The 22575-nt window shown below is 35.9% G+C and overlaps 1 protein-coding gene across 1 annotated transcript in view; it reads left to right on the plus strand.

The window, feature by feature from the left end:
- The first annotated feature begins 7255 nt into the window (after positions 1-7255).
- Positions 7256-22575, plus strand: part of pxna (paxillin a) — a 45061-nt gene continuing 29741 nt past the window's right edge. The window contains exon 1 of the mRNA XM_067405801.1: positions 7256-7391. Within this exon, the coding sequence (XP_067261902.1) occupies positions 7379-7391 (13 nt within the window). The 5' untranslated portion in view covers positions 7256-7378. The remainder of the gene's footprint in view (positions 7392-22575) is intronic.

Raw genomic sequence — 22575 nt, forward strand, 5'->3', positions numbered from 1 at the left:
GAACAGATGCACTCCATGATGCACGTGGGGAGCGAAGGCTGGCCCGTGTGGTCCGATCCAACAGACGAGCTGCTGTAGCTCAAACTGCTCAAGAAGTTAATGCTGGTTCTGATAGAAAGGTGTCAGAATACACAGTGCATGACAGTTTGTTGTGTATGGAGCTGAATAGATGCAGACCAGTCAGGGTGCCCATGCTGACCCCTGTCCACTGCCGAAAGCGGCAACAGTGGGCACGTGAGCATCAGAACTGGACCACGGAGCAATGGAAGAAGGTGGCCTGATCTGATGAATCACGTTTTCTTTAACATCACTTGGATGGCCAGGTGTGTGTGCGTCACCTGGGGAACACATGGCACCAGGATGCACTATGGGAAGAAGGCAAGCCGATGGAGGCAGTGTGATGCTTTGGGCAATGTTCTGTTGGGAAACCTTGGGTTCTGCCATCCATGTGGATGTTACTTTGACACGTACCACCTACCTAATCATTGTTGCAGACCATGTACATCCCTTTCATGGAAACGGTATTCCCTGGTGGCTGTGGCCTTTTTCAGCAGGATAATGCTCCTGCCACAAAGTAAAAATAGTTCAGGAATGGTTTGAGGAGCACAACAATGAGTTTGAGGTGTTGACTTGGCCTCCAAATTCCCCAGATCTTAATCCAATTGAGCATCTGTGGGATGTGCCGAACAAACAAGTCCAATCCATGGAGGCTCCACCTCACAACTTACAAGACTGAAAGGATCTGCTGCTAAAATCTTGGTGCAGATACCACAGCACACCTTCAGGGGTCTAGAGGAGTCCATGCCTCGACGGGTCAGGGCTGTTTTGGCAGCAAAAGGGGGACCAACACAATATTAGGAAGATGGTCATAATGGTATGCCTGATCGGTGTATCTCACAATTCTGAATTTATAACTGAAAAAATTCAGAATTACGAGTTTATATTTCGCAAATGTGAGTTTATAACACACAATAGCGACTTTATAACTCACAATTCTGACTTTATAACATGCAATTGTGACTTTATACCACGCAATTCTAATCAAGCAATTCTGTTTAACAGAAGAAAGAAACTCATAAATGTTTGGAACAATATGAGGGTGAGTAAATGGTGACAAAATTTTCATTTTTGGGTGAACTATCCCTTTAAGTCAACATGAAATCAAAACTGACCTGACGTAATCTTCCTTTAAAACGTATAACTGGCTGTACTTCTGAAACAACTTTAACCCTGTTTGCTCCAATCACCTCCATTGTGGTATACGTAGCCAGAAAATCTCTTTTTAATACCTTGTTTCTGATTATGGAAGTAAAACGAGTTGCGAATGGCTTTTCATGTTGGCTTCATGTCTATATTTCTAAAGTCAATGAATAGGCCAGCTATTGTCCATTTTGGTGTGCATGTGTGTGTATTTTTCCTTTATTTCCTTTCATCATCTTTATGTCTTTCCTGTCTCTTTGTAAGTCACTGGCTCTTGGCAGGAGTTCAGCTGAGTCATGTGAACGGAGAACAAAGCATGGCAGCCTCCAAAAATGACTACTAATGAAATAACTCCAGTCTGGTGTGGCCAGGCCAGGGCTTGGCATGGTTTGGCATCGATATCAGAGCTGATGATGAAAAAAAATATGGCAAGCTTCCACTACTGGACCAAACTGCCTATCCATGGCATACCTATGAGGTTACCAAACCAGACTAGGCCTCTCTACACCTCGCCAAACTACTAGTACAGGCAGATTTTGGTAGTGAAAAGCAGATGAGACTCTTGTTGAACTAAATATTTTGCAAGCCATTGTAACAACATTGCTTCAGTTTATCAAGGTTTGTGGGCATTTGTTTATGCACGGCTCACTGAAGGTCCTGCCACAGCATTTCAGTCGGATTGAGGTCTGGACTTTGTCTGGGCCAGTGAAACACCTTGATTCTTTCATTGGATCATTGTCCTGTTGCACGGCCCAATATGAGCCAAGCTTTAGTTGTTGGACAGATCGCCTTACATTTGACTCTAGAATACTTTGCTATAGAGAGGAGTTCATGATCGACTCAATGACTGAAGATACCCAGGTCCTGTGACTGCAAAACAAGCCCAAATCATTACCACTCCAGCACTGTGATGGACAGTTGAGGTGTTTGTGCTGATATGCTGTGAATGGCTTTCTGTGCATTATAGCAAAACATCTCTATTTTGGTCTCGTCTGTCAAAACTAGGAATTTGTTCCAGAAGTCTTGTGGTTTGTTCAGATGCAACTTTGCAAGCCGTGCTGCCATGTTGTGGTTTTTTTAGAGAAGAGGCTTTCTCCTGGAAACCCTTCCAAACTTGCCATTCGTTTCCCCCCTTTTTCTAGTTGTATTGTCATGAACTTTTAACATTTAACATGTTAACTGAGGCCTGTAGAGTCTGAGATGTCGTTCTTGGGTGTTTTGCAATTTCTCTGAGCATTATGTCACTCCTGGGAAGATTGGCGACTGTCTTGAATGTTTTCCACTTTCTCACTGTAGAATGATGGACTTTGAAATTGTTTGGAAATGGCCGTATAACCTTTCTCAGATTGATGGCAGCAACAAATTTGATTCCCTGAGATCATTGCTGATGTCTTTCCTCCTTGGCATTGTGTTAACACACACCTGAAGCCTCCAGACCAGTACACTGCCAAAACTTCTGCTTTTATAGAATTGGTCATGCTTGCTGATGATCAGTTAATCAAAGGCATTAGATTAGCAGTGTCTGACTATAGAATAACACAAGACGTGTCACTCGTATTGTTTTGAATGGGAAAAAGTGTAACGCGCAATATGGCGGAATAAGTCCCGCCTTCAAAATAAGAGCCAATCGCTGACTGGTAAAGTCATGGCGTCACTGCAGCGGCAGTTAGAAGTACTGGTTTCTATAGAAACAGTCAGACGCGCGCCTCCGAAATTAGGCACAAGAGACGCGCATTTAGGTCTGCGCATGCGCATTAGCTTGATCCAGCCTAAAAAATAGTTGTTGTTTTTTTGTCATGATTCGAGCGTTTGGAAAAAAAAAATTATGAGACAGTTGTTGTCAGATTTCATTGGTGATTTATTATATTTAAATATTTAATCGAAAGCTTGGCAAACAGATTTGGAGATTTTGATGTTTCCCCATTCAAAGAGATTGCATGATGCCCACAATGCCTGAGAGGCATTTCAAAGATGGCCGCCGAGTGAAATGACTTGTCTTAAAGGGACTTTGCTATCACTTACTCTCTTAATTCCTATAGAATCAGTAAGGTTGCTTGTCACCCATGGTTTGTCCAATTTGGCCTAGATTTTGTTAAATAAATAATGACACAGTGCAATATGTCATGTGTTGAGGTTGATTTTGCCTAATTTTAAAGGGGTGGTTGATTATGATTTCACGTTTTTAATTTTAGTTAGTGTGTAATGTTGCTCTTTGGGCATAAACATGGTCTGTAAATAACAAAGTTTAATGCAAAGGGAGATATTTTCTTTTACAGAATTCTCTGTTTAAGGACTACAACAAACAGCTGTTAGGGACTACAGCGAGTTTCTTCCCAGGTTGGTGACATCACAAACCCCCACATTTACATAAACCCCACCCCTGAGAACACACAACAAAGGGGGTGAGGCCATGTTGGGCTGCTTTAGAGAAGAGGAAGAGTTGTTGTAGTAGAGTGTTGTTGTCATGCTGTCATTTTACGCCGGACTGCTTCACAAACGAGGGTCAATACTGGATTTCCACAAAAGATGAACATGACGGCACATGCTAGTCGATGAGTTGAATCAACTTCACAGCAACTACCTAAATTTATCCAGTAACCATTCAGAAGCGTCCAGTTTCATTCTAAAAGTTGTAACTTCTTCCTGAGTCTCTCCATCAGTGTCGACTCCGGTTTGAACAATGTAAGGCTGAACACCGTTACTGACAATCCTCATTTTGGCTGCGTGAGATTCTCCAGCTTTGTTGTTGTTGAGCAACCGAAGCTCAAGCTTTTAAAGGTGCTAAAGAGGATGTTTAGTTTTATACATTTTTGCAATATTACTTGAAACTGTCTTTACTAACTGATAAAAGACTATTTATTAGGTGCACTGAAAGGAATAATATTAATATACATCATCTGTGCACGTGGTAGAGCCTTAAAAACATCAGCCAATCGTTTACGCGATCATCGAGACTTTCCACACTCCACAGGCGCCGCATGCAATGTTTTTGTCAGGAGTAACAACTGCAGATTATGAGTTACCTGCGGTGAGTCCGACATAATGAATTCGACACAGCGAATGCCGGTTGTAAACACTCGTGCACGAGTTTTGGGAGGCGTTCCCTCGAAATGAGCTGTGAAGGAGGGGGATTGTTCTTACGCATGCGCTCATTTCAAAAACTCACTAACAGTTTTTGGTTTCTCAGTCGACGAAAAGATCCTCTTTAGCACCTTTAAAGCTCCGCCCTCTTCTGGAAAGATTTTTTATTAAAAATGCACATTTTCCAGCTTTCTATTATGATGTATTATCTTGTAAATGACTGAGAACGTTATTTTCTCTCTGCAATGGTTTGAGATGTGCCGCAAACAACCTCCGTGTAAAAGAGAACAGATGTTTGACATTTATTCAAATGAGTATTTAAATAAACGCTTTCTTTCTAGCCCGTGTCGGCTCAGTTGCTGTTTTTGAGAGGAAGAAGTGTTTCCGTGGAACTGACTGCAGTTGCTAAAAACAGAAGAAGAACAGAAACATGTTGTATTTTCAGACAAGGATTCTATTTTAGAATCAATTGATTTTTTTGACATGTTTCCCCAAGAGCCTTCAATAACCCTATTCTTTCATTTTTCATTTGTATGTTTCTTTTTTTTTTTTTTCGGTCTGAGAAGGTTCAGTGCGATCCAGGTCATTGTGTGTTTTTTTGGTAAAGTTAGATGTGCTCAGCTGCTCAGAATGTTTTGTTACTCATCCAGTTGGCTTCAGCAGTTGTGAAATTATGAGATTTCCTGGCATTTCAAATCATTACACACAATGTGATATCATAAGAGAGGTTCTTCTGCTTTGTTCTCGGGCCTTTTCTGTTCTGAAAACAGCATGCATATCTAGTGCTTATTCTTTCTTTCTTTTTTAATTTTGCATTTTTAATATAATTTTATGGTATTCATTCACACTGGAAACCAGTCAACACGGTCTATTTTGTAATTAAATATTACAGTATGGATTAAATTTTAGCAAATAAATATATTAAATATTATGTTAAATTTTGGCATTTGTAGCAGGTATTTAATTTGCATACTGCATTTTTTTTTAAAGAAGTCTCTTCTGCTCATTAAGGCTGCATTTATAAAAAATACAGTAAAAACAGTAATTTTGCAAAATATTATTGCAATTTAACAGAACTGTTTTCTATGTAAACATATTTTAAAATATAATTTATTTCTGCGATCAAAGCTGCATTTTCAGCATCATTACTCCAGTCTTCAGTGTCACATGATCCTTCAGAAATCATTTTATGATGATTTGCTGCTCAAGAAACAAAAAACTTTTAAATGGTAGTGTACAGCACATATTGCACATTTATCATTGTTACAAATATATGATATTTCTTAGATGTTTGATCAAATGAGTAGTTACAGTTATGCAATGAGTAGGAAATTCTGTCTTAATACAGTATTAAAATGCAGGAATAGTACAGCTGTGACCGCCGCTCACTTCGGACATGGAAATGAACGTGTGAATTTAGAGTGTGTTCAGTAGATTCCCTAAGATCCTGAAGCTTTCAGCAGCCCATTCACAGCTGTTGAAACATGGGATGTCCCAGTGTCTAATGATAGCCAGAGCTACGGGCCCGCACACCAACACACACAACCTCCCCCTCATAACAGAAAGGACTAAAGATGATAAAAATATTTCTTCTCATTAAACAAAGACCAGTGAGACATCTACCACTGAAATCCATTGCATATCTGTTGTCATTACTGGAATTCTGCACTGCAGAATCCATAACAACATGTTGAAGCTGTTGTGCAATGCTCTGATGACTTGATCACTATGTAATGTATAAGTTGACATGGTATGGCATGAACGATGTGGAGTGACATTTCATCTGTGGGTGATTACTGCTGTCTAAATGAGTTAAACACCTGGGGAAAAGTGAAGGAAAGACAGCTTCACATACCTGCATCAGCAAATTTATCACGTGATTCCTATGAATTAATGCAGATACTGTACATATATGCATAACTTAACAAATCAAATTGTGTTTCTGATTTATAATGAAAAAATGCTAAATTTAGACTTATTAGATATTTATAAGTATTTTAATAGCCTGTACACTATCTAATTAAATGTTTTATTAATTTTATTATTTTAAATTTAATTTTACTAGTTGTCCGTAATATTAGTTCATATATTTTTCTATATACATTGGTATGTTATGTTATTTTATATTGAAATATTAGAATATATTATTATATTCTGTTTTTATATTATATATTGTATGTATTGTTTAATTATGTATTATTATTTTTTTAATTATATGATTATATATATATACATGTTATAATATTTTTAATTATTATATATTATTACTTTATTAACATTTATTTTTTGAATAATTCTGTTATTTTATTAAATATTTGCACCCATTATAATTATTTGTATTAATGTTAAATTGTAGTATATTGTAGTATATTGTATAATGTATATTGTTTTATTAAAAATGTATTTGTTTGAAAATTAGCACCCATTATTATTTATAATATTTCTTAAGTTATATATATTTATTTATATATATAAAACTTAAGAAATATTACAAATAATAATACAATACAAATACCAATAAAATAATTATATATTTATACAAATATGTGTGTTAAATATTAATATTTTATTAAGATTTATTGTACTATTTCATTCAATATTTGCACTCATTACAATCATTTGTATTATTTGTATAATTTATTGTCGTATTGTGTATATATATATATATATATATATATATATATATATATATATTTATTATTATTATTATTATTATTAAAATGTATTGTTTGAATATTATCACCAGCTATTATTATTTGTCTTATTTCTAGAGTTTTATATATAAATATTTGCACCCATTATATTTATTTGCGTTATTTTGTATATTTTTTGTTTTTATTAATTCTGTCATTTTTATTATTATTATTATTATTATCATTATTATTATAATTAATATATTGTTTTAGACGCGTTTCGGTCAACAGGACGGTGAGCGGGCGCGGCGTGTGCTTGACTCATCACGGGCTCGCGCAGCTCGTGCACTTGAGTTGAAAACTTCTCCGCGTGCGATTGCGGAGCGCACACGAGACCCGAAACAGAACCGTGCGGTAAATCACGGGCTCCTGCTCCCGCTGCCGAATCAAAACCACCTCAAAACATGGACGATTTAGGTAAGTACGAGCTGGTTTGACGTTTGACATCAGATAATCGCGAGAGGAGAAGTTTGACGCGACGCTAGACCGCTGAATTGTCACTGTAGAAGCGGATGGAGCGCGGTGCTGTTGCCAACGTCAGCGCGCGCCGATGCTCGACTGCAGCAACATGCTGAAAAACACATGCTCGCGCGTCTGAATGGCTATTTAAAGCTGGTTTTACACGTTATATTCGTGTATCTTAAGGTGTTTGGTGTTCTGCGTTGATGCTGCAGTGTTGCAAGAGTCAAACTGATTCAGTCTTTACAGCTGCAGCTCTTGCAGCACTACGGTATGTGATTAATATCAGACCCTTACCAGTGCAAAACCAGCTTTATATTTGTCCCTAAATGCAGAAGTTTAGAAGATACTTTTTTGCTGATTTATGTGCATGTATAGTTCCTGTCTGGTTGGTTTTCAGTGCAGTTTCTGCAGTGTGTCAACAAAACAACAATGTGTCATTTCGCAGCCGACCTCCAAACTTCACAAATATTGACCAAAACTTGCTGTTGGTCTTGATAGTGTGCAGTTGACTGCATTCGCTTTAATGGAGGAATCGAGACACATGGTTTGCCAAGACACTTATGTTTCAAAATCAGCAGCAAAACTGGTAGTTGTTGTTGCCAATTAACTGTATTCACTTACTGTAAGACAGTTGATCCCATAAACTACAGCTTGATGTTGTAACTTGTTGACTTGTTGCCCAGGGCAATGAGAAAAAGATCAGCACTGCCTAATCTAACTAGTCTCAATATTAGTGCCTTGAGGCTGTTGAGTCTTCATGAGTGACATGTTGTTTAGTAATGTTATTTTCGCTCACCTGTGACAAAGAACCACAAGCATTTGTTTGGCTCAGAGAGTTTAGACATTAATGTGCTGCAAAGGTCAGAAATTAACCAGGACTGGGGACTAAAATGCTCAAATTAAAGTACTAAACTGCTTTGGGTGTCGTATTGCAACCAAAGAGTCTTGCATGAGCTAATCGTCATGTGATTCTATACAGAAAAAAAAGTTCACCGAATGACTCAAGATGCTGTGCAAAGCCTCAGTCTTTCAAACACACAAACCTATTTTTAGCAGGGGTACGGCAGTATCATCCTGACAGCGCTTTAGTGTCCGTCACACTTATCTGTCCTGTTTTAAAGATCTGTTCGCTTACTGATCACAGGCACAGTTTAAACTCTGTAATGTAGATTTTGCCATAAACGGGGCGTCTTAAGTGTCTTTTCATTGGAAGACTTTTCTGAAACTTAATTATGCTTTTGCTCCATTGACGTTGTCTGCTGGCAATTTGATCATTTAACACAGATTGTCATGTATGATAAGAGATTTGGTGGGTGGTTTATTTAAAGAGCTTGTTTTTGCACAAATGTCACAAAGTATGGATGCTTGTTTATCCCACTAAATAAAAAAAATAAATAAAAGGTATCTGTGACTATTTATCTCACAATTCTGAGGTAAACTCACAATCGTGAGTTAAAAAGTCAGAATTGCATGATATAAACTCAAAATTATGTTTAATAAAGTCATAATTGAGTGATACAAAGTCATAATTGCGAGATATAAAGTCATAATTGCGAGATATAAAGTCAGAATTGTGAGATATAAAGTCAGAATTGAGATAAAGTCAGAATTGCAAGATATAAAGTCAGAATTGAGTGAGATAAAGTCAGAATTGACTGATATAAAGTCGGAATTGAGTGATATAAAGCAGAATTGCGAGATATAAAGCAGAATTGCGAGATATAAAGTCAGAATTGCGAGATATAAAGTCAGAATTGCGTGATATAAAGTCAGAATTGCGTGATATAAAGTCAGAATTGCGTGATATAAAGTCAGAATCGCGAGATATAAAGTCAGAATCGCGAGATATAAAGTCAGAATTGCCTGATATAAAGTCAGAATTGCCTGATATAAAGTCAGAATTGCGTGATATAAAGTCAGAATTGCGTGATATAAAGTCAGAATTGCCTGATATAAAGTCAGAATCGTGAGATATAAAGTCAGAATCGCCTGATATAAAGTCAGAATTGCGTGATATAAAGTCAGAATTGCGTGATATAAAGTCAGAATTGAGTGATATAAAGTCAGAATCGCCTGATATAAAGTCAGAATTGCGAGATATAAAGTCAGAATTGCGTGATATAAAGTCAGAATTGCGTGATATAAAGTCAGAATTGAGTGATATAAAGTCAGAATTGCGTGATATAAAGTCAGAATCGCCTGATATAAAGTCAGAATTGCGTGATATAAAGTCAGAATTGAGTGATATAAAGTCAGAATTGCGTGATATAAAGTCAGAATTGCGTGATATAAAGTCAGAATTGCGTGATATAAAGTCAGAATTGAGTGATATAAAGTCAGAATTGAGTGATATAAAGTCAGAATTGCCTGATATAAAGTCAGAATTGCCTGATATAAAGTCAGAATTGCGTGATATAAAGTCAGAATTGCCTGATATAAAGTCAGAATTGCGAGATATAAAGTCAGAATTGCGTGATATAAAGTCAGAATTGCGTGATATAAAGTCAGAATCGCGTGATATAAAGTCAGAATCGCGTGATATAAAGTCAGAATCGCGTGATATAAAGTCAGAATCGCGAGATATAAAGTCAGAATTGAGTGATATAAAGCAGAATTGCGAGATATAAAGTCAGAATAGCGTGATATAAAGTCAGAATTGCGTGATATAAAGTCAGAATTGCGTGATATAAAGTCAGAATTGCGTGATATAAAGTCAGAATTGCCTGATATAAAGTCAGAATTGAGTGATATAAAGTCAGAATCGCCTGATATAAAGTCAGAATTGCGAGATATAAAGTCAGAATTGAGTGATATAAAGTCAGAATCGCCTGATATAAAGTCAGAATCGTGAGATATAAAGTCAGAATCGCCTGATATAAAGTCAGAATCGCCTGATATAAAGTCAGAATCGCCTGATATAAAGTCAGAATTGCGAGATATAAAGTCAGAATTGCCTGATATAAAGTCAGAATTGCCTGATATAAAGTCAGAATTGCCTGATATAAAGTCAGAATTGCCTGATATAAAGTCAGAATTGCCTGATATAAAGTCAGAATTGCCTGATATAAAGTCAGAATTGCCTGATATAAAGTCAGAATTGCCTGATATAAAGTCAGAATTGCCTGATATAAAGTCAGAATCGCCTGATATAAAGTCAGAATCGTGAGATATAAAGTCAGAATCGCCTGATATAAAGTCAGAATCGCCTGATATAAAGTCAGAATTGCGTGATATAAAGTCAGAATTGCGTGATATAAAGTCAGAATTGAGTGATATAAAGTCAGAATCGCCTGATATAAAGTCAGAATTGCGAGATATAAAGTCAGAATTGCGTGATATAAAGTCAGAATTGCGTGATATAAAGTCAGAATTGCGTGATATAAAGTCAGAATTGCGTGATATAAAGTCAGAATTGCGTGATATAAAGTCAGAATTGCGTGATATAAAGTCAGAATTGCCTGATATAAAGTCAGAATTGCCTGATATAAAGTCAGAATTGAGTGATATAAAGTCAGAATTGAGTGATATAAAGTCAGAATTGAGTGATATAAAGTCAGAATTGAGTGATATAAAGTCAGAATTGCGAGATATAAAGTCAGAATTGAGTGATATAAAGTCAGAATTGCGTGATATAAAGTCAGAATCGCCTGATATAAAGTCAGAATTGCGTGATATAAAGTCAGAATTGCCTGATATAAAGTCAGAATTGCCTGATATAAAGTCAGAATTGCGTGATATAAAGTCAGAATTGCCTGATATAAAGTCAGAATTGCGAGATATAAAGTCAGAATTGCGTGATATAAAGTCAGAATTGCGTGATATAAAGTCAGAATTGCGTGATATAAAGTCAGAATCGCGTGATATAAAGTCAGAATCGCGAGATATAAAGTCAGAATTGAGTGATATAAAGCAGAATTGCGAGATATAAAGTCAGAATAGCGTGATATAAAGTCAGAATTGCGTGATATAAAGTCAGAATTGCGTGATATAAAGTCAGAATTGCGTGATATAAAGTCAGAATTGCCTGATATAAAGTCAGAATTGCCTGATATAAAGTCAGAATTGAGTGATATAAAGTCAGAATCGCCTGATATAAAGTCAGAATTGCGAGATATAAAGTCAGAATTGCGAGATATAAAGTCAGAATTGCGTGATATAAAGTCAGAATTGCGAGATATAAAGTCAGAATTGCGAGATATAAAGTCAGAATTGCGTGATATAAAGTCAGAATTGCGTGATATAAAGTCAGAATTGCGTGATATAAAGTCAGAATCGCGTGATATAAAGTCAGAATCGCGAGATATAAAGTCAGAATTGAGTGATATAAAGCAGAATTGCGAGATATAAAGTCAGAATTGCGTGATATAAAGTCAGAATTGCCTGATATAAAGTCAGAATCGCCTGATATAAAGTCAGAATCGCCTGATATAAAGTCAGAATTGCGTGATATAAAGTCAGAATTGCGAGATATAAAGTCAGAATTGCCTGATATAAGGTCAGAATTGAGTGATATAAAGTCAGAATCGCCTGATATAAAGTCAGAATTGAGTGATATAAAGTCAGAATTGCGTGATATAAAGTCAGAATTGCCTGATATAAAGTCAGAATCGCCTGATATAAAGTCAGAATCGCCTGATATAAAGTCAGAATTGCGTGATATAAAGTCAGAATTGCGAGATATAAAGTCAGAATTGCCTGATATAAGGTCAGAATTGAGTGATATAAAGTCAGAATCGCCTGATATAAAGTCAGAATCGCGAGATATAAAGTCAGAATTGCGTGATATAAAGTCAGAATTGCGTGATATAAAGTCAGAATTGCGTGATATAAAGTCAGAATTGCGTGATATTCTTTACGTGTATATTATAGTTCACTTCCCACAAATGGGAAGTGTGTCCAAACTTTTGACTGGTACTGTATATTGAATACCATATATACTTAAACAGAATATATATACATAAACAAATTTTCTGTAAAGATGAGACATTTTCAACGAGAAACAGGCCTCTAGAAAAAGCTTAAAGTGCACTTGAAAATGCTGTTTGCAGTGGCAGCATCACAATCTGATTTCAGTGCGTCTCTGCACAAATATTCAGTGAATCTTTGTTATTGAGTTCTGTTCACAATAAGACCAAGAGCGTGCATGAAGAATGTAAATATGCTCATGTTGACTTGAGTACACTTTCACCTCTTTTCATCAGGCCCGCGTCGATGTGTCCTAAATGGCACACAAACAGTGTCGCTTTATCCTCAGCAGTGGAGCGTAGATCGAGGCGGACTTTGAGATTGCAGGTGTGAGCGTTTCTTTTTGCCAGGCCATTCTCCTGTAACCGTAAGCCTGTGGAGGACTGTTTGAACCTAATAAACCTGTACGTCAGCGTCCTTTTCAGTGATGGTGTATTGTGCCCTGAGACTGTTGATGTAACAAATATGTCCATGTATGCCTCTTAAAGAAGAGAAGTCTGATTCATTTTAACAAATTAGTTCGTTCAGTAAAGGATTAGACTACCAGTTGGGGTCAGTAAGGGTTTTGCTAACCAGTGGCTGCATTTATTTAATGAAAAATACAGTAACAAGTAGTGTCAATTAGTGAAATTTAAAAAAATGTGATGATACCAGCAGCCAGAGGTGGGTAGAGTATCCAAAAACTGTACTCAAGTAAAAGTACAAGTACTTATAGAAATATTTACTCAAAGTAAAAGTGAAAGTAATAATCCTAATAGTTACTTGAGTAAGAGTAAAAAAGTATCCAATAAAAATCGTACTCAAGTAGCTCGTTACTAGTTACTTTAATGATATATATATATATATATATATACACACACACACACACACACACACACACACACAATAGCATGTTATTATTTAATGTTTATTATTTAAATAGATATTTAATTTATTATCATAATTAGATATCTTTGCAACAAACAAACATAGAAGAGACTAGCATTATTTCTAGCATCTGTAACCCGAATGTATCGTTCTTATATTAATAACGTATACAGCTAACGTTACATTTTAAAGAATAGAGAAAACTCTTTACATGTGCTCGCGCTCATATCTGAACTTGACACAAACAACGATCAAATACACATTGACGGATCTTCTTCGGTCTGTTCTCCAAAATGTAATTAAATGTATATTTCTGCAGGCGCGTGTAACTGCTTAACTGTGTCAACGCAAAGCGTTCATTTTCAAGACGAACAGGTCGCTGGCGCCGCCATTGCGCAATAGTATATGTATAAATTAATGTATAAATTAAGAAATATGCCCATAAAAACGCTAAAGAAATACTGCATACTTTTGTTATAGTGACGTAATAATCTGTTTGGTTGTAAAATGTCGGCTATTGGCTGTATCATAAAGTAAAATCAAACGAAATTGATAGGCCTACCTGTGGAATTGTTCACAGACAGCATACGCAGCTCAACTAATAAAGGTCTTCATCGCTGGCAAACAATTTGATGCATTTGCAGATTTGCTTTTAATTGACTGTAGGTCCACTGCCACTTCATCCGCTCGAGTGAGAAACCGCTTCAGACGATTCAGCGCGTGCAGGAACTGAACAAATCATTCAAACTGATTCGCGAATCAATTTAGACAGCTTTACCAACTTGTTTGAAGTCTTTGAACAGAATCGACTCAAAAGAGTGATTCATTTGTGAATGGGGCATCGTTCATGAAAAAGAGACAGCGCGCATGGAACTACACATTTCTTAACATTTACAGTATTGAATTAAAATAAAGTAACGAGAGGAACGTTGCCCATTGTAGCGAAGTAAAAGTACAGATTTTTCATTACAAATGTACTCAAGTTAAAGTAAAAGTACCCACATTTTAATCTACTCTAAAAAGTACAAATTTTCCAAAAAACTACTCAAGTACATGTAACGAAGTAAATGTACTTTGTTACTACCCACCTCTGCCAGCAGCATTTCCCCCTATCATTTTGAGGGTTCTTAAACACCTCTGATTGGCCATTGTGTTCACAAGCTCAACAGATATGTCTGTGATAACGCTTCAAAAACATGTTGTAAAAAGAAAGCAGGTGTCTATCAGCCATTGGGGATCTGATGATAGATCTGCTTTCAAACGCTCCCATTTGTTTCTGTGTAAGCACGCAAGACATATCTGTTGAATGAGTGAACACAACGGCCAATCAGAGGTGTTTAAGAATCCGCTCAACAGTGCTCACAATGCTTGTGGGAAATGCTGGTATCGTCACATTTTTAAAAATTCAGTACCGACTTGGTGCCAAAGTCACTACTTTTGACAACACTAGTTACAAGTAATATTGTGATTCTTGTGAATTTTCAGCATCATTTCTCCAGTCTTCAGTGTCACATGATCCTTCAGAAATCATTCTAATATGATGATTTGCTGCTCAAGAAACATTTCTTATTTTTATCAGTGTTGCTGCTTCAGATTTTTGTGGAAACCGTGATACGTTTTATTCAGGATTCTTTGATAATTAGAAAACTCGAAAGAACAGAATTTATTTGAAATAGAAATCTTGTGAATGTCTTTACTGTCACTTTTGATCAATTGAGTGCATCTTTACTAACAGCGAAATTCCTAATATCACTTCCAATATTTCCAAATTATGTTCATTTTCATAGAGCAGGCCAATATTGTGACGATTATGTAAAATCAATCGAGAGAAGCAGATATCGTTATCTTGATAAAATACGATTAATGATGCAGCCCTAAGTTAATTTAATTTGACTTGACATTTGATATTCAACAGTATCCTTGACATTTATTCAACAGTGCTTTTGATCTGCCTGCAATGACACTATTCTTTAAAAGGAAAAATTATATACCAATTATCAATGTAAAGCTGCTTTGACACAATCTGCATTGTAAAAAGCGCTATATAAATAAAGGTGACTTGACTTGACTTTACTAAAATGCTATTCATTTCTTAAATATTGGACTGTAAATTGGACTGTAAATATTGAAAATTTGGACTGATCATTAATATTGATTGTATTATGTATATTTTATATAATGTAAAATTTAGTTGGGACATAGATAAGTCAATTTCTTATATTTATGACTGGTTTGTTTGGTTTAGTGTTATAGCTAAATTATGTCTTTAGGAATTGTAATCGCCACTATTAAAAAGTGTATTAAAATCACCATCACAATATTGTGGCTGTAGCCTAATTTCATTTCGGCAACAGAATAATATTGAATGAAGCCATTTATAATTACAAAAAAACTCTACTTCAAATAAATGCTTCTTTTGAACCTTCTATTCATCAAAAATCATAAAATGTATCTTGTTTTCCAACAAAATATGAAGCAGCACAACTGTTTTCAACATTGATAATAATCAGAAATGTTTCTTGAGCATCAAATCATCATATTAGAATGATTTCTGAAGGATCGTGTGACACTGAAGACTGGAGAAATGATGCAGCTTTGATCACAGGAATAAATTACATTTTAAAATAATCAAAAAGAAAATACTTTTAAAATTATAATAATATTTCACAATATTACTCTTTACTGTATTTTTGATCAAATAAATGCAGCCTTGGTGAGCTTCTTATTTTCAAAAACATTAAAAAAAATCTTACCAGTATATTGAATACATTACCTGGCCCTGTCATGAATTATAACACAGTATTTGTCCTAATGTATCGTCTGTTCTCGTACTTTATGAGTGACCTGTCATTTAGTCCAAGCTTGATGATGATAGTCTGTATGATCAAGGCCTGCAATGTTTAACCTGGCCACCCATGTGTGCTCAAGATGACATTTATCTGAATTACGGTGACGATCAGAAAGGCCTGTGTGTAATTAAGCTTTATTTTGTGTCTGACCTAAACCATCTTGTGAATTTGCTGATGTTTGCTGCACTATTCTGTTGTGTATAAATGTGAAGTTGTGCTTATCTCAAAAACACATGATATGTGAAGACATTAGCACTTAAACTGTTGTTTGTTGCATGCATTAAAATGCAACACTGTGGTTTGATGATCTGATATCTGTGAGTTAAAGGAAGAGCTCACCCAAAAATTTAAGTTCCTCATTTACTCACCCTCAAGTTGTTCCAAACCTGTCTGAGCTTCGTTCTTCTGCTGAACACAAAAGAAGTTATCATGAAGAAATATGGGTAACCAAACAGTTGATGGACCCCACTGACTTCCATAGTATGGAAAAAAATACTAGGGAACTCAGTGGGGACCAGAACATGTTTGGTTATCGGCATTCTTCAAAATATCTTCTCTTGTGTTCAGCAGAAGAAAGAAATTCACACAGGTTTGGAAAACTTGAGGGTGAGTAAATGACAGAATTTTTCATTTTTTGGTGAACTATCCCTTTAATGCACAAGTGTTTGTAGTACATAAACCAATCATAAAATTGTCACAAGGAAAATATAGGAAAAAAATATTACTGAGTACAAATTAATAAAAAAAATAAAACCTCTCAATTAGACAAAGGTCAGAAACAAGCTGGTACCAGACTTGACATTTATTTTCCTCTCATGTCTGAAAAGATGGCAGCATCCCTGTTCATATGGATATATTTTATGATCTCTTTATGAACATTTTGAAGCATTTCAGTGTAGGGAAAGATCTCTCAGATTTCATTAAAATATCTTCATTTGTGTTTCGAAGATGAAAGTCTTATGGATTTGGAACAATTTCAGGGTGAGTAAATAATTAGGGGTGAACGATATATTGGTATTGGCCACCATATCAGTATTGCAGATATATGTTGATTTTTAATGTTATTGTTATTAACCTGATGAGAAAATTTGGCCGATTATATTAAAGGATTAGTTCACTTTAAAATGAAAATTAGCCCAAGCTCTCCCTCAAGCCATCCTAGGTGTATATGACTTTCTTCTTTCTGATGAACACAGAGATATATTAATAAATATCCTGACGCATCCAAGCTTTATAAAGGCAGTGAACGGGACCAACGAGTATGAGCTGAAGAAAGTGCCTCCATCTACATCCATCCATCATAAACGTGCTCCGGACAGTGACGTGATTAGGACATCCTCGACATGCACACTTACGCACCATTTTAAAAAATATAGCAATACCAAAATACAAACAATGTAGAATAGCTTGAATACAGCGTGCGTCTCCCTCAGACTGTAAACGAAGCTCGGGCGCACTAAATAACACATCATCAGCATCACTGTCCGGAGCTGAAAGGGGCGGTAATGCACCAATAAGCTGGATGCCACCCGCCGTAAAACAGGAAAGAAGAAGAAGCAGCGTCACTGTGGAGTGAAAGCAGATATACAACAGACCCGGAAGAGAATACAATGCTGAATAAAGTCGTAGTTTTTGTTATTTTTGGACCAAAATGTATTTTAGATGCTTCAAAAACTTCTGACTAACCCACTGATGTCACATGGACTACTTTGTTGATGTTTTTATTACCTTTCTGGTCATGGACAGTATACCATACATTTTCAATGGAGGGACAGAAAGCTCTCGGACTAAATCTAAAATATCTTAAACTGTGTTCTGAAGATGAACGGAGGTCTTACGGGTTTGAAACGACATGAGGGTGAGTCATTAATGACATCATTTTCATTTTTGGGTGAACTAACCCTTTAAGCTTTTCTGTAAGTTGAATATTTAAATATGGATATTTTTGCTTCGGAAGGCCTTTATTACCATAAGCACCCCCCCCCCCCCCATTGAAATATGTTTGAAATCACTTCAAGAAGGAAAATACAGTTAAATACAACATACAGTGCAAGTCTGTCATATAGGCTACATAATCTTATAATGAGAACATTATAATTGTGTGTTTTGGACATGGATTTTAATAGTGAGACTTTTTTTGTAATCAAGCTCTCAAAAATGATATAAAAATTTGGATTTAGATTTATCGGCCAATATATCGGTTATCGGCTTTCGAATATAAAGTATTATCGGTTATCGGTATCAGCCAAAATTTTCATATCGGTACATCAATATAAATAATGACAGAGCTTTCATTTTTGGGTGAACTATCCCTTTAAATTTCACTCACAAAGCTGTTGTATGACTCCAGAAAGTTCATACAAACAGTGTACAAGGTAAAAGAAGTACTTTTATAATGCCTTTTTTGTACTTTTTGGTGTGTGGCCATGGCGTGTATATATGATTCACCATTTGTTTTCATTGTGTTATGTGAATAATTTTTCTAATCTTACTAATTAATCTTATCTTAGGGAGAACTACTCTTTTAAAGTAGACTAACACTGATCTGTCTGGATGAGTAAAAATGACTGTATAAACTCCCCATCATGATTCTTAGTCACATAGCAAATGCTCTTGCAACGGTTCCTTTTCTGGGAAAGAGCGTTTGGTTGTGATGTGTAAACACAGAGTGTTTGGTGAATGGTGAAACGCTTCAACCTCAACACACACACACACACATTCACAGGCTTTATGGTGAAATGTACATGCTCAAACTGTGAAATGTTTGTATGCATTATGGTGAGAAAAAGCAAAAAAAGCCTGTGTCTATGAAATTGAATCTACACTAAAATAAATTTGGTGTAGAAGAAACAATCGTCACTCAGAAATTGCTAGTAAATTTTACAAATAATTACAAAGAAACAGCAAGTAACACTGAATTAAACTTTTTGAAATTTTACATACAGCTTATCTTGTTTAACTTATGTTTATGCATGTTCTGTTTTATAATGGTCAATAACTGACTTTCACATTCAGGTTATCTTGAATTTATCAACAGAATCACATATTTGCACTGCAGATACAGACAACACATAGGCCTAATGTTTCTCACGGCTGAATGCTTATCTTTCTTGAAGTTACCACATACTATGCTGTTGTAATCAACAAAAGGTGTTGTGTTTGGGATACAATACAATTAAGTTACTGTAAGTATTAACACAATATTTATTATTATTTTTAAGTAATGTTGCAAGGAAGGTAGATTATAGAAAAAAATAATGTTCATTCATTATTGCAAAGTAAAAATGATCAGGACTTTGACATGTTTTAATGTTATATTTATTTTTTTCCTTAAAGGTGAAGTATTTAGTCTCTGTGACACTAGAGGCACCTAGCAGAATTACAAAAATGAAGCATGTTTTGAAACAACCTTGCAAATGCATGGTTCGCATATCTCACCTCCCCCAACTCAAGCTCCAACGGGCGCTTGTGAAGGCATGTCTTAAAGGGTTAGTTCACCCAAAAATGAAAATGTTGTCTTTTATTACTCACCCTCATGTCGTTCCACACCTGTAAGACCTTTGTTTATCTTTGGAACAAAAATTAAGATATTTTTTATAGGCCTCCATTGCCAGCAAGATAATTAACACTTTCAAACGCTCAAAAAGCTACTAAAGACATATTTAAAACAGTTCATGTGACTACAGTGGTTCAAACGTAATGTTATAAAGCAACGAGAATACTTTTTGTGTGCCAAAAAAACAAAATAACAACTTTATTCAACAATATCTAGTGATGGGCGATTTCAAAAAGTTTTTGTTCGTCGGCCGACTTAAGTTTTCTTAGTGTGTCCCGCACTGTCGGCTGAAGTTGGTCCTCGTCTGCTTTTTTTCGGCCGATTCAACATGTTGAATCGGCGTCGCTCTGTCGGGCCATCTGATCATTCTGATTGACTTAGAGACTTTTGCTGACAAAGGGAAGTGGCATTTAGAGGTTTCTGCCAGCGAACTGGTATTTCTAAATGTACTGATGCTAGGATTTAGCGGATTTGAAGCAAAGGTATTTGATGAACGTATACTAGTGTGGAAAGCATTCGCTCAATATCATTCTCTCATTTTTGACGGAGGTGGCATTTAGCGGCTTTTGCATCTGAACTCTTCATACATATACACTATATTGCGAAAAGTATAGAGGGTATGCATCGACGTCGCTTTCCCGCTGAAAACGCGCTCCCTCAGCTGGACTGAGTGGCAAAAGAACCTGCTGATGACTGGATTTAATAAGGGAAACTGCGAAAACGCGCGTGAAACTAACGAATTACACTAAAGGTTGGACTTGAAAGTGTTCTTTACAACTTGTCAAATAAACCTAATCCATGGATATTGACATGCAGCCAGGAGTCGTGTTTCCTGTTATTTATTTTTGCCTGATTTTGACACCGGGGAAATACATGGAGCAAATCTGCCTGTGAATATTTTATATAACTACAATATAGGTAGGTTTAAATCTGAGTAATCACTATATCAATGTTATATATATTGTCATATCGTCCAGCCCTAAAACTTGTATAGTTTTTGTCAGTGTTTATTTTAAAACACCAAATTATGCAAAATATAAGATGGTAAATATTTAATTGATGATCTGTCAAACAATATATACGGTATGATTTTTACCTCAGAATCCAACAATTTTTGCACAAAATAATAACTGCAAATCCATGTTTCTCTTCCTGGAGTCCAGCTGTTTCTGTGAATTGCACTGATCTATTTGCTGCTTTTTTCTGTAGCTTTCGGCAGTCTTTAAATATATACCTCAGGTTTTGTGTCAAATCTATTTGTACAGTCAGTCACAAAGCTCTTTCCCGTTTTGGATGTGTTTTGTGTGTATTTCGCAGCGTTCACGCTGAAAACCAATGCTGCCACTCAGTCTTTTGCCACTCAGTGGGCGTGACCACAGTCATAACGGTCGACGGTGACGTCACATGCATATCCTCAATAGGGACACCCCTCCAAATAATTGAATTCAGGTTTTCCAATCACTTCCATGGCCACAGGTGTATAAAATCAAGCACCTAGGCATGCAGACTGCTTCTACAAATATTTGTGAAAGAAAGCGCAGTACCGTGATAGGTTGCCACCTGTGCAATAAGTCCATTTGTGAAGTTTTCCTCACTACTTAATATTCCACAGTCAACGACGAATCATGCTTCTCTGCAATCCGATGGATGAGTCTGGGTTTGGCGGTTGCCAGGAGAACGGTACTTGCCTGACTCCATATTAAACCCTACGGATTAAGAATGGGATGTCATTAAAGTACATGTGCATGTAAAGGCAGGCATCCCAAAACTTTGGGCAATATAGTGTGTGTGTGTAAATATATATATATATATATATTTTTTTTTATTTATCCTTAAATACACTGGATTATATTTATTTTTTTACTGTGATCAATAAACATATTGTTTAGACAGATGCCATATGGTTTGTGGTAATGTCCTCTGGTCTGTACAGAATGTAATTGGAAGCTCTTTCATTGGTGAACAAATGTCCCCGATCCCTGTTTTTTCCAGTAGTTGGTTTTTCCAGCTGGCCAAGTGATCACATTTGTTAGTCATTCATCTTTTAAATTGTATCATTTAAATTGTTTAAAAAGAAAGGAACAATTAATGTCTTTTTAAATGCATCTCATCACCCAAAGTAAAATTACAGCATAACTGACATGCAAAGGTTAGATGTCTTGTATAACCTAGTTAGATAAATTTAACGTTCTACTGTAAGGATAATCACTAGACGAATCCGTGAAGTCTTTCTATTCCCAGAATTAGCCTTGCTTTTTCTCCATCTTAATCTAAGTGATGCTTTTGGCAGGATGTTCAGAGACGTTCTGCACAAGTCTAAACAGGCTGAAACATTTGAGGAATTCCCAGCACACCTTTCTGCCCATCAGATAGGGAGACGGAGGGATTGGGAGGGTGAAAGAGCTCATGGGAGAACGGCTGGATGCAGGAATGTTAAGTAGAGACTTGCACATTTATCTTGTGTTCCTTCTTTGTGCTTTTTATATTGAATGTACAGTGACTCTCAGGTCAGGTCAGGCCTGCTTGTTTATCTGTTTGAATAGGCCAAGATCGTGACCAAGATTGGGTAGGTTAAAAAATTAATGTGCTTATCCACTTTTAAGGCTTTCAGTTTTTGTGTCGACTGAGATAGTTTGGGCCTTTGCTCTTGTGTTCACTCAGATACACCTGTAGATGGCAGCTGGAACAAAAACTACTTCATGAGTACTTTGTCTTTCCATTTAATGAGAACTTCACTATTTTAACTTCCTATTTTATACATTTTTTTTTATGTTTTTTTTTTTATATATTTTTCATTGTTTTTCATTTTATATATCATTTTATTTTTCCTTTTTTTTTTTTTTATTTATATCATTTATTTTATTTATCTCATTTATTTGTTTAAGTTTCTGCAGATTTTTTT

This window comes from Chanodichthys erythropterus, chromosome 13, assembly GCF_024489055.1.
Source record: "Chanodichthys erythropterus isolate Z2021 chromosome 13, ASM2448905v1, whole genome shotgun sequence".
In the NCBI taxonomy this organism is placed as follows: domain Eukaryota; kingdom Metazoa; phylum Chordata; class Actinopteri; order Cypriniformes; family Xenocyprididae; genus Chanodichthys; species Chanodichthys erythropterus.